This window comes from Kogia breviceps, chromosome 3, assembly GCF_026419965.1.
Source record: "Kogia breviceps isolate mKogBre1 chromosome 3, mKogBre1 haplotype 1, whole genome shotgun sequence".
Taxonomy (NCBI): domain Eukaryota; kingdom Metazoa; phylum Chordata; class Mammalia; order Artiodactyla; family Physeteridae; genus Kogia; species Kogia breviceps.
The window spans coordinates 180052383-180064844 of NC_081312.1; the positions used below are offsets into that span (position 1 = coordinate 180052383).

Genomic DNA, 12462 nt, shown 5'->3' on the forward strand with positions numbered 1-12462 from the left:
GTTCGGCCGTCCAGGCTGTTTAAGGGTCTAGTTTCTTCTTTTTAAAGGTAACCTTTTAAGACGCTTGCTAAAAGCGTCTCGTCTGTACTGTCTTATTCACTCATTCATTTGCTTAAATTGATGATTTGCTAATAGTTACTGAATGCGTCACCCATCACTTCAGCCTTCGTGAAGTTTACACTTTAAAGTGGCTAACAGGTAACAGACAGGTACACCATAGTGGAATCTGCAATAAAGTCGTGAAAAGGAGGAGGTGAGAGGGTTCCAGGGGCCTGGTCAGATAGGGTGGTCTAGAGAGGCTTAGAAAAATGGAGAGTTAAGCAGAGACTGAGGGATGAGAAGGAGCTAGGGGAGGGCTTTCCAAAGAACCTGAGGCCCCAAAGCACTTGTGTGTTCAAGAAGTTGAAAGCAGCCTAGTCTGGCTGGAGCATCCTCTGGGAGGGGGGCGGGGGGGGCGGAGTGGTTTTAGAAGAAACTGAGGAAGTGGAAGTAGGCGGGAGAGAGAGTAGCCATTGCCTCGCAGGAACTTTTGTAAATTTTGTTCTAAGGGCAATGGAAAAACCATTAAAGAAATTTTATCAAGGGAATGCTGCCATCTGACTTAACGTTCCTAAAAGACTACTAAGGAAAGAAAAGATTACTGTAGCTTTTGTACAGAGGATAAATTACAGAGGGACAGGGAGACCAATACAGGAAGCTAACACATTGTAGCTAACATTGTATTAGGTATTATATTATATTAGGTATTATATTAGGTTACAAAATTATGTAACATTGTATTACGTATTATAAATCGTAGTCCAGGCAAAAGATTGATGGTGGCTTGGACTAGGCTTTTTGGCAGTGAAATTGGGGAGAAGTAAAAGATTTGAGCAATATACTGGAGATAGAACGCCTAGCACTTGTCGGATGGTCCTAGGTGTGAGGGTGAGGAAGGGTGCGTGGGTTTGTTCGGGGGGAAAACAGGGTTGGTTATACAAATAAACAAGAACAGTTTGCTCCTACCTAGCCCTCAGGAAGCTTACAATCCCGCAGATTCCCCAGTAGACAACACAGTGCAGGACACATGATGGGTCCATAGAAATGTTTGTTGAATAAGTGAAAAGAAAGCACCATAATTAATACTTGACATCGGACTTACCAAGGTCATATATATTATAGAGCACATGTAAGTTAAGCAGTAGCCTAGAAAAATTTATATTTTCTTCTCGAAGTTTTAAAAATCATTTTAAATGAAAAAAGGAAAGTGCACAGAATTATATGACTTTCTCCTAATTAGCTATGCCAACTATTCCTCTGAGCTTTGCTAACTGGTACTGAATCGAAATCTTGATGTGACTAAGGCTGCAACTAAGTAGAACCGCACAGTAGGCTCTTATGGACAATGTAGACCTCAGGTGTGTTACAAGAAATAAAACAGATAATAGCCCTACTATTTAGACCAGCCTTCATAATACCTATTCACAATTAGTCTCATCTGTGTAACCTAATGTCAAACAAACTACTCTATACCTCAACCGAGTTTCTGTAACCATAGCTTGGAGACAAGAAAAGGGACTGCTTCCATACTAGGAGGCAGATGGTGTTGGTGGTGGGGTGAGAAATAGCCAGAGTCTGGATGAATTCTGAGCTTGAGCCCCTACAATTTGTAGGCTTCTGGGTTTGCTGGATACGCATGTGATGTGAGAGAGAAGACTCAAGGGTGACTTTTCTTCTGTTCGTTTCCCGCAGCCAAGGTCCTGCATTCCTGCCATCTCCTGGGCACCTGCTCCGCCCTCACAGTTTTCCATCTCCACTGTTCTCTTGGCAGCATGGATGGTGAGTCCTGGCCACTCTCCCAGTTCCTCTTTGTTTCGTGGGAAATCACTCTGTGCTCATGGGCTGCTTGTTACTTATGCCACTTATAATGTAGTGAAAATAGCTGCCTACCCCTCAAGCACTGTCTGAGTGTTTCAAAAGAAGTCTCACTTCAGTCAGTGAATGTTATTTGTTTTAATCAGGTGAGATTTCTGTTCCTGACAGCACTGCTTGTCTTTCATAATAATGGTAGTTGACATGTACTTACAATATGCCGAGCACTGCTCGAAGATCTTACGTATACAGTTGGCCTTCCACATCTGCAGATTCAACCCAACTGCACACAGAAAATATTTGAGAAAAAAAAATCCAGAAAGTTCCAAAAAACAAAACTTGAATTTGCTGAGAGCTGGCAAGTATTTACATAGCATTTTCATTGTATTAGGTATTATAAATCGCCTAGAGGTGATTTAAAGTGTATGGGAGGATGCGCACAGCTTATGTGCAAATACTACGCTATTTTATATAAGGGACTTGAGCATCTGTGGGTTTTGGTATCCACGCGGGATCCTGGAACACATGCCCTGTGGATACCAGAGATGACTGTATTAACTGATTTTACCCTCACGGCAACTATTTTATAGACAGGAAGACAGATGTCTGGGTGACTTGTCACAAGTGAAACTGTCAGAAGCAGGGATTTGAATCCAGGCAGCCTCACGTCAGAGTTCACATTTGATATTGAAATCTGTTGAAGTGGTTTTAGTCTATCTCTGACTTAAATTCTTATAGTGCTTTTAAGTTTTGTTCATCTTGCAGGGATGTGTGCAAAATATTTACCTAGCAAAGTGATGGTGCTCTAATTAGCAGAGCTTAGCCTGAGAGCAGCACAAAAATGATTGTGCTGGCTGTGAAGAGACCCTAACAAGTAAAATGCATTATTTTTCTGGTTGTGTAATTTTGTTTATTATTTTTCAAAATTTTTATTGGAGTATAGTTGATGTACAGTGTTGTGTTAGTTTCAGGTATACTGTGGCTGGTAATTTTATAGCCCAAGTTTATTACACTTTGCATTTGAAAAAAATTAAAACCAAACGTTGAAATTCATTGCACTGTGATAATATGTGAGATTGATTGTACCATTGGTATAATGATAGTTTCCTATTTCTTAAAATCACCAAGTTACCTACAGAGCCCTTGATGTAATACAAAGTGTAACTTTTTGCTATGAGGTGGTCATGAGAAGAAGTGGTGAATGGGTCTATGTTCTCTCAGAAATCACTGTATCTAAAAAAAGCCTCATTTGGTTGGCATGGCTTCACAATTTGGTCCAGTATAGACGAAAGCAAAAAGTTTCCTGGTGCGAGGTGCTGTTGAACAACATTCATGTTTACATGCTAGTAGAGAGAGCAAGATAATAAAAAAAACAAGTAGGAAAATATCAGGTAGTTGGTAAGATGGGAGACGCCGGAATGAGTTTGGATGCTGAGAGGAATGCGCCAGGAGACAGGGAAAAACCGGTGATGCGGTAGAGAGCTGGTGATTGTCAGCTGAAGTCCTGGAGAAGCTGAAAGTAGTGGGAACCAGTGTCTAAATGGAGGAATTGGCCAGAAATAGGACTCGACGCTTCAATAGTCCACTTCAAGTAGGACTCGAGGAAAAGCAGAGAATACAGGTTCAGGTTTGGTAGTGAAAGATGATGAAGTCTGATTGCTTCTATGTTTTTTCTTATAAAATACGAAACAAGATCAATCAGCCAAGATTAAAGTGGGAGGAGAGGGCATCAGAGGTTTAAGGAGAGACGTGTGAAGGAGTTAGAGAATAGGAAAGCAAGTGTATCAGGGAAGCGTGGGGATTTTTAAGCAGTATTGACTGCCTGTTTGTTATTGGCGGGTGTACATTTAAAGTTAAACCAGTCATGGTGGTGGGTTCATTGTGCGGGAAAGTTCACCAGCTGGAGTGCAGGCAGGGAGGCGGTGGCCTGTTGGATTTCATCAGGGTTAAGAACCATGAGGGCAAGAGAGACAAGCAGGGGAGTTAAGAAGCTTTAGAAGGCAGTGATTATAACGATAGAACATGGATCCAAAGTGAGGAGATGGGGGATGTGGGTGGTGAAAACACTGTAGGAGGGTTGACGGCTTGGCCAGGTTTGTTTGCTTTTTAAATTTTTATTGGAATATAGTTGATTTATAATGCTGTTTAGTTTCAGGTGTACTGCAAAGTGAATCAGTTATACATATATCCACTCTTTATTATTTTTTTCTTGAGATTCTTTTCCCATATAGGCCATTACAGAATATTGAGTAGAGTTCCCTGTGCTAGACAGCAAGTTCTTATTAGTTATCTAATTTATATATAGCAACGTGTATATGTCAGTCCCAATCTCCCAGTTCATCCCTCCCCCCACCCCCATTACCCCCCGGCAACCGTAAGTTTGTTTTCTACATCCGTGACTCTACTTCTGCTTTGTAAATAAGTTCATTTGTACCCTTGTTTTTTAGATTCCACATATAAGCGATATCATATGATATTTGTCTTTCTGTGTCTGACTTACTTCACTCAGTGTGACAGTCTCTAGATCCAGCCATGTTGCTGCAAATGGCATTATTTTGTTCTTTTTTATGGCTGAGTAATATTCCATTGTATTGACTATATATGTACCACATCTTCTTTATCCATTCCTCTGTTGATGGACATTTAGGTTGCTTCCATGTCCTGGCTATTGTAAGTAAAGCTGCAATGAACATTGTGGTACATGACTCTTTTTGAATGATGGTTTTCTCTGGGTGTATGGCCAGTAGTGGGATTGCGGGGTCATATGGTAGTTCTATTTTTAGTTTTTTAAGGAACCTCTTTATTGTTCTCCACAGTGGCTGTACCAGTTTACATTCCCACCAACAGTGCAGGAGGGTTCCCTTTTCTCCACACCCTCTCCAGCATTTGTTGTTTGTAGATTTTTTTGATGACGGCCATGCTGACCTGTATGAGTTGACACCTCACTGTAGTTTTGATTCGGACGTCTTAATAGAGTGGAGGCAGTGGCGGGTGGGAGCCCGAGAGGGAGTTGGCGGAAGGGTAGGAGGAGGGGTCAGGGTGGGATGCTGGAATCAGGATCTCAGAGCTGGGCTGTGCCTTTGCTGTGATGGCACGGAATGACCTCGGGAGTGAGCGGCTAAGATGAGGGGAGGACAGGACCACTGAAGGTGAGGTCAGGAAACCGAGAGATGGAGGCATTGGCTGCATCATCCTTGTGCAGGTTGCAGTGACTGAGAATGGTGACAGCAGTAGAGCTGGAGGGGAAGAGGAGGCATCCAAAGGGAAATCAGTCGGTGACAGCAACCGGGGGGGGGGTCCTGATGAAAAAAATCTTCCGTCATGAACTGTGGCTTGAAGAAAGTTAAGTGGTTCCAGAGTGAACAGGGATAAGCAAAGAAGACGTCAGAGCCCTGGAGTTGATCGCCAGATGTCTAGTGCATGCCTAGTGCATGCTGGACACTGTTCCAGCATTTGCAGTGTGGATGATTAAAGAACTTCCACTCAAGAGGGTCATGGGGCAGCCAGATTGTTGTAAGAGCCACTGAAGATATAAGAAATGGGCTGGTAGTAGATTCTGTTGGGTCCAGAGAGCAGATCCCAGGAGTTTGGGAGCAAGGAGGGTGGAAGATGGGGTCAGTATAACATGGAGAAGACAGATGATTTGGGGTGGTGACCGAGGTAAACTGGGTTGGAAGGCATCACGGGATATGAGCCCTGGTTCTCTCATGAAAATACGGGTTCAAGGCCCAGAGTGTGGAGCCACTAGGCAACCTTTTTCACCTGTGGCTCCCGGTGGTGTGGGCCCAGGCCTCTTCGGGGTGTGCTCTTCACAGCAGCTTGGAACGGGAGAGACAGGAGGGCCTCTTGGCTCCGTTTGGGGATGTGGTGATCTCAGCTGGCGCCTAGGGCGTCTGATGGGCTCTCCTCTCTTGCTGCACCCTGCAGTCTTGGAGTCTTTGTTGACTAAGCAGTTCAAACTAATTGCTATGCAACCTCTGACTTTAAGCTTTAGACTCTTTCATCAGATTCTAGGCCTTGAGTTTGGCTATTGGCTCATTTCCTTCTGGTAAAGGGAGCATAGAGCAGTGGAAAGGATATTGGTTTACTGATCTAGAGATCTCCATCCTAACCCAGGCTCCTGTGCTGACCTGTTTCACCATGTGATCCTGAACAGACCCTTAACCTCTCTAGGTTTCAGCCTCTGTCTTTCCAGCGAGGGGGTGCATCACATATTCTTAATGTTTTTGCTTTAAATGCCTCTGATTTTATAAAGGAATCATGCCCAAATAGGGGGGGAAAATGAGCAAACAAAATAAACAGATAAATCAAGAAAGAAGAAATCCAACTGGCCAGTAAACAGAAGCAGTTCTCTCCGTCACCAGTAATCCTGGAAATGCCAATCAAAGCAGCAAGCTACCTTTTAAAATCATTCATCAGGTTAGCAAAACATCTTAGATGATGTACCAGATATTGGTGAGGTAGTAGGGAGAAACGCTCACAAATGTGCAGGAAGGTAGATACGTGCTTGCGGCATAGTTTGTAGTGGGAAAAAATTATAACTAGCCTGTTTATTGGAAAATGGCCTTTATTGGAAAATGGGTGAGTAAAACATGATGCAGTCTTACCGTGGAATACTATACAGCAGTTGAAAGAAATAAACTACAACTATATTTTGATTTGGATCAATTGTATATGCAATGTTGAATGAAATGAGGATAGGAGTAACACGTACAGGGTGAAATAATCTATATAAATATTTTTAAAGCAACCAAATACTATGTTAATGAATACCTATATATTTATGTTAAAAGTATGAAGAATGGCCTAAAGTGATATAGCAAAATTATGACAGTAATTGCAATGGAGCCTGGAGCCGGGCAGTGGTAAGGAGTTGGGGCAAGATTTGACATGATAAACCTCTTAAACTTTTTTTTTCCCCAACCATTTAATGTAAAAGCTAAAAGCAAACATGATCAAATGTTAATGATGGCTAATTCTGGGTGACAGGGTATGAATACATTTAGTATAAGGCCTTGTAACTTTCTATAGTTTTTAAAAATTGCTCAGACAATTAAAAAGTGAGGGAATATATCCATCTAGAACCTAAATGTATACTTGGCGTGTTTTTCAGTTATTCCCTTGTGGGTTGAATTTCGTGTGCAGGAAGTGTCTGATTAGCTGAAGTAGCACAGGTAAAGAGATCTAGCCCAGTGGCTGGCCCGCGGTGGTCACTTAAGCAGATACTGGCTCCTGCTCTCTTAGCGCAGTGCCCTCCAAGGAGCACTTGGGGAGAGGAAAGGTAGAAACAAGAACAATAATTATACCAGGCAAAATGGTGAATCTGCCGAGTCATTTTAACTGCCTTACGAATGTTGAATGTTTTAACTCTGCTTGTCAGTGGCTGTTTTTCACAGGTGGGCTTTCTTTCCTTTTTCTCCTTTCTCCCATAGGGGAGGAGGATGATTTGTCTCTGCTGACCGCCCTGCTGGAGGAGAATGAGTCGGCCTTGGACTGTAATCCAGAAGAGAGTCAGCCCTCGACCCAGGAAGATAGTGAACCTGATACATTCGATGAGCTCTTTGATGCCGATGGTGATGGTGAATCTTACACTGAGGAGGCTGATGAGGGAGAAGTGGAAAAGGCTGAAGACCAAAAGGAGAATTTGGATGCTCTCTTTGGAGACACGGAAGACTTAACAGATGAGGAAGAAGCTCCTGCATCGCGATCAACTAACAACAGGGTCCTCCCTGTTCCTGCCCCCAGTGAAGGGAAAACGAATCAGGAATTGCAAGGTGCCCTAACCACTTGCTTTCTCTCATTCCTTTACAGCAGACCTGATGAAGACCGCCCATCTGACAGCTTTCCTCAAAACAGCTGCCGAGTCAGGGGTAGAGATACATGACTTTGCCAAGAACGTTGTACGAGTTAGTGGAGCGAACATTTAAAGCCGGCATCTGAGGGCACAGAGGCCCCTTTGTATCAGGGTCAACCAGGTGTGACTGATCCTCCGCAGAATGGCTCTAACATTTCTCACGCTTGTTACAGAAAAGTAATCCTTCAGGATTTAGCAAAGGGAGCCAGGGACAAGACTACGAAGCAGCTACACATTGTGTTTCAGCAGAAGACCATTTCTGAACACTCACGTTGAGGGCTGCCATTTTCTTATTCCTAGCATCTTTCTTGTGTATTTTTAAATTCCAGTAAAATTCTGCTCTAATCAATGGGCTATTTCTTCTAATACAGGTGCCAGCATTTATCGTATTAATTATGGTACTTGATTTACGAAATAAATATAATCGTTTCTTGACTCTTAAGAACCTGTCAACCATGGACATGTGTCTGTGGTTATCCATCAGCAGTACAAATTCATAACCAGCTTTGGCATTAGAGATTTGATTACTGAAAATAATCATGTTTCTTTCTCTGAGGGGACCCCTTCGAAGTGCAAAAGTTAATTAATTGTGAGTTTTCGGTATGTGATTCTATTGTGGGTCTCAAGGTTGTGGAGGTGATGGGTGGACGTCAAAAATCATTTCAGCACTTTCATCATGTGTAATATTTCCTCTGGTCTGGTTCTTAAATCAATATATCTTTCTTCCCTAGATGAATTAAGGAAGTTGCAAGAGCAAATGAAGTCCTTACAAGAACAGCTGAAACTATCGACAATTAAACAGCCTGCAAGTCCAGCCCGTCTGCATAAAACCCCAGGTAATCAGACTAATTCTAAGGATAGTATGCATTTCTGTTACGAAGAATTTATAACATTACTTCTGCATCCAACTCCTGGTAAAACGGTTTTTGAGCCCCTTTCTAAATTTTCTTTACTGATTTCTTTTACTTTTAATCAAGTAGATAAGTCTCCACGTCCCCCTCTTACGGAGAAGAAAGTTCAGAGAATTCAGGAGTCGTTGTGCTTTTCTGCGGAGCTTGACGTCCCTACTCTACCAAAACCCAAGCGGGTGGCTCGGACACCAAAGGTTTCACCTGCAGGTGTAGTACTTGAGGCCTCCCTGGTTTCTCACCGCTTGGGTTCTGTTTGCAATATATTTTGGCATTGTCGTGTGTGTGTGTGTGTGTGTGTGTGTGTGTGTGTGTGTGTGTGTGTTTTGGTGTATCTTACCTGCCCAATGAGAAAAGTAAGTTTCCTGGGAATGGAAACCATATGCTATACTTCCTAATCTTTCTCTACATCCCAAAGTGCTTAGAAAATCCTTAGGTAGAGAATAGATATTTAACTAAATGCTTAGTGGATTCAATTTTTTTTAGCTCTTATAGTCCTGTACTTGACTTGAATTATAGTCAAGTATAACCACTGGGTTGAATTCTTATGCTAGCAATCTAGAGATTTAATCTTCAGGCTGTGTGAGACTGATCCCCTTATAACATGATCAAGTTTTATTTGAGGCCAGGTTGTTTTAAAGCAGAAGGTCCATTCTTTGGAAAAGGCTTCTTTGCCAGGAGTATAGAATGGTACTCAAAATCCTATTTCAGCACGTACATATATACACACAAAATAAAATGAAAAGGATTTAAAAGCTCTATGTATTGGTTTTGTTGTTGTTTTTTTGTTGTACTGTCTTTTTGCCCAGATCTTCTTTGGAAGATCTAAGACAAAATGGTCTAGAGATAACATCGTTTAGAGTAAGCAACATTTTATCTATCACACATGTTCAAAGAGGCCCTTTTCATTACAGTATGATACACATGACACAATAGTACAGAATAGCTGTAGGCTTCTAGGTTTCATATTTATTGGACAACAAGTTATATATTGCATATATCCACTTATTAATAATGTTTATCCCCTTAGGACCTTTGATGTATTACGAAGGTGTTTTATTAGGCCATGTCCAAAGTTGGGTTTTGAAGGGATGGAGCAAGGGCATGGTTTCCGGAGATCTAAAGTTCTAGGGTTGTCCTGGCCCCTGGCTCACAAGAAGTGATCCAAAGTTGCTTTGAAGGTAAACAACAATCTTACTTGAGAGAGAGAGATTTTATTAAGGAGAGTACCCAAGCTTTCTGCCCTCAGGGGCATTATCAAGTGCTTCTAAAATATGAAAAGTAACCATGTCAGAATACCCTGGGCCCCCTAATTACCACCCCCCCCCAAGTAAACTGGAATGGATTGAAATGAAATGAAACAAGAAATAAGAAAACAAAGGGGAGCTAACTTTGACTGCTTTTCAGGTAGAATTTGACCTGTGCACACATCTCCACTAATTACTGATTTCTGTAGGAGGGCTCCAACTCCCTTATGGACTCTTCTGCAGTGCTCTGTATATGGTGAATACTCAGTAAATGGCTTTGCCCAGAGGAACAGTGTTTTAGAGCAGCACTGCTACAGCAGCCACTGGCTACGTGTGGCTAAGTAGATTAAATTAGGCGTTCATTTCCTTAGATGCACCAGTCAGTCTCAGGTGATCAGTGCCCACCTGCTGCCAGCGGCCGCCGCACTGGACAGCGGTGCTATATTTTCATACACAGCAAGCTCTTTGGACCACACCGCAGAGATCTGAGGGTAGTACAGAAATGATCCTGTGGGCTTCCTTTGCTCTCTCAAGATTTGGTTATTGCACATGTTGATTAAAAAAAGAAACAATTCCATTTAATGTTTAGTTATCAGTGTGGTTTTCTTTTTAATTTTTATGTTCAATTTTTAGAGCGCCAAAGCTCATCCTTCAGGATGACAAGTGCACCCTCCCAACCACTGCGAACAACTCCTGGGAACAAGCCCGGTGGGATGACGCGGGATCAGAGTGCAGGGACCCCCAGGAGCTCTGGGGAAGCAACTCAGACAGTCTCCGTGGAAGCCTTCTCCGGCCTGAGGCTCAGGTCAGTCACTGTCACGGGCCTCTCACTGCTCACAGGCCCCACTAGATGCCCCTTCCTCCTTCCTAGGGACCTGGCCTTCCAGAGACAGTGTGTTTGTACCGCAGAGCCGCATAAGACCTACAGCTCTTGAACTTGACCACACTAGGCCATCGACACTGGGTTTGACTCCGTATATTTACACATGAATAAGGAAAACTTTCTCTTGCTTGTGTAAAGAATAAAAGATACATGTTCATAAAAAAGAGATCAGTAAGTAATAAGTACTGTATTTAATCAGAAACTGATGGAAACAGTGATAGAGACTTTTTTTTTTAAAGAAGATGTTGGGGCTATGAGTTTTATTAATTAATTTATTTATTTTTGCTGTGTTGGGTCTTCGTTGCTGCGCGAGGGCTTTCTCTAGTTGCGGCGAGCGGGGGCCACTCTTCATCGCGGTGCGCGGCCTCTCGCTATCGCGGCCTCTCTTGTTGTGGAGCACAGGCTCCGGACGCGCAGGCTCAGTAGTCGCGGCTCACGGGCCCAGTTGCTCCACGGCATGTGGGATCCTCCCAGACCAGGGCTCGAACCCGTGTCCCCTGCATTAGCAGGCAGATTCTCAACCACTGCGCCACCAGGGAAGCCCCAATAGAGACTATTTTTAAACACCTAAAGGTATATACAGTTTAACCAGGATAGTAGTATCTTCTTATAGTTGATGTTAAGAGAAATAGCTGTGCTCTTTTTCTTCCTAATAACTTTTAAGGCCAATTTATATTCTTTGTATCTGTTCCATGGAGAAATTAAGATATTCAGTTAAAATAGGAATAAATCCCAGGATCAGTTCAGGGAAAAGCCTGGACTTTTAAATCTTCTGTGCTCTGCATCACTACTGCCTTGCATCTCCATTATTACTGCTCTTAAAGCCCAGGGCAGAGCACTAACCCTTATTCTGAAACCCGATTGCCTTTAGTACTGTCTATCTGAGTAGCCAAGTGCAACCCCTCTAGAAGACCTGAGCCCTGTCACTCTAAAATAAAACTGCTAAACTCTTAAATAGTTTATTACTGCTAACATGCAGTAGAAGTTTATTGTAAAGACTCCGTACTCTCCAAGATTGGGGGGAAAATCAGTATCTTAATTACATTTGAGACAGAGTCGGAGGGACGGAATACAGTAAAAGCTCATTGAGGGGGCTCAGGGTTCTTTTTCAAGGTAAACGTGGCCCTTCTGAGGTGATACTGCCTTTCCCAGTTGAAACTTCCTACAGATAATGAGAGATGTTGCTGATCTGAGCGTGCTGAACATTTGAACTGAATGGAAGTAGGTGAAGTTGAAGCCCTCAGCCAGCGCTTCTGAGGGGCCTACAAATTTAGGGGTTTGCAGAATTGTTTGAGTCTCTATAATTGTTCTACCTGAACCACAGAACCTAAAAATACTCCAAAGGATCACTGCCTGGTAGTAACCTATTAACTTCCAGAAATCAGACAAAGAAAGGATTTCTTCACCTACGTCAGTGTTTCCCTCCTGAACATTCTTCATTGTTCAGAGGTAGCTCGTGGACTTTCTATTCCAGAAGACTTCTGAAAGAGTCAGAAAGCATGTTTTTTCCGGTTTTCTCTTGTCCTTGAATATGTAATAGGATCAAACATGGAACAGATGTTCATATTCTACTAGAGAAAAACAATTTGCAAATTCATGAGTTTTTAGCCACTCATTAGGAAAAAGAATATATTATTTGAAGCTAGGTTCAAAGCTTTTATTTATTATGTGAAAAGGTTGGCTTAAAGAAAACTAATTAGAAATAGTAGCACTTCTGAA

At 42.5% G+C, this 12462-nt stretch overlaps 1 protein-coding gene across 1 annotated transcript in view; it reads left to right on the forward strand.

The window, feature by feature from the left end:
* The first annotated feature begins 1736 nt into the window (after positions 1 to 1736).
* MCM10 (minichromosome maintenance 10 replication initiation factor) overlaps positions 1737 to 12462 on the forward strand; it is a 33540-nt gene continuing 22814 nt past the window's right edge. Inside the window, exons 1-5 of the mRNA XM_059059173.2 lie at positions 1737 to 1818; positions 7284 to 7625; positions 8437 to 8541; positions 8686 to 8823; positions 10494 to 10665. Coding sequence (XP_058915156.1) covers positions 1812 to 1818; positions 7284 to 7625; positions 8437 to 8541; positions 8686 to 8823; positions 10494 to 10665 — 764 coding nt within the window. The 5' untranslated portion in view covers positions 1737 to 1811. The remainder of the gene's footprint in view (positions 1819 to 7283; positions 7626 to 8436; positions 8542 to 8685; positions 8824 to 10493; positions 10666 to 12462) is intronic.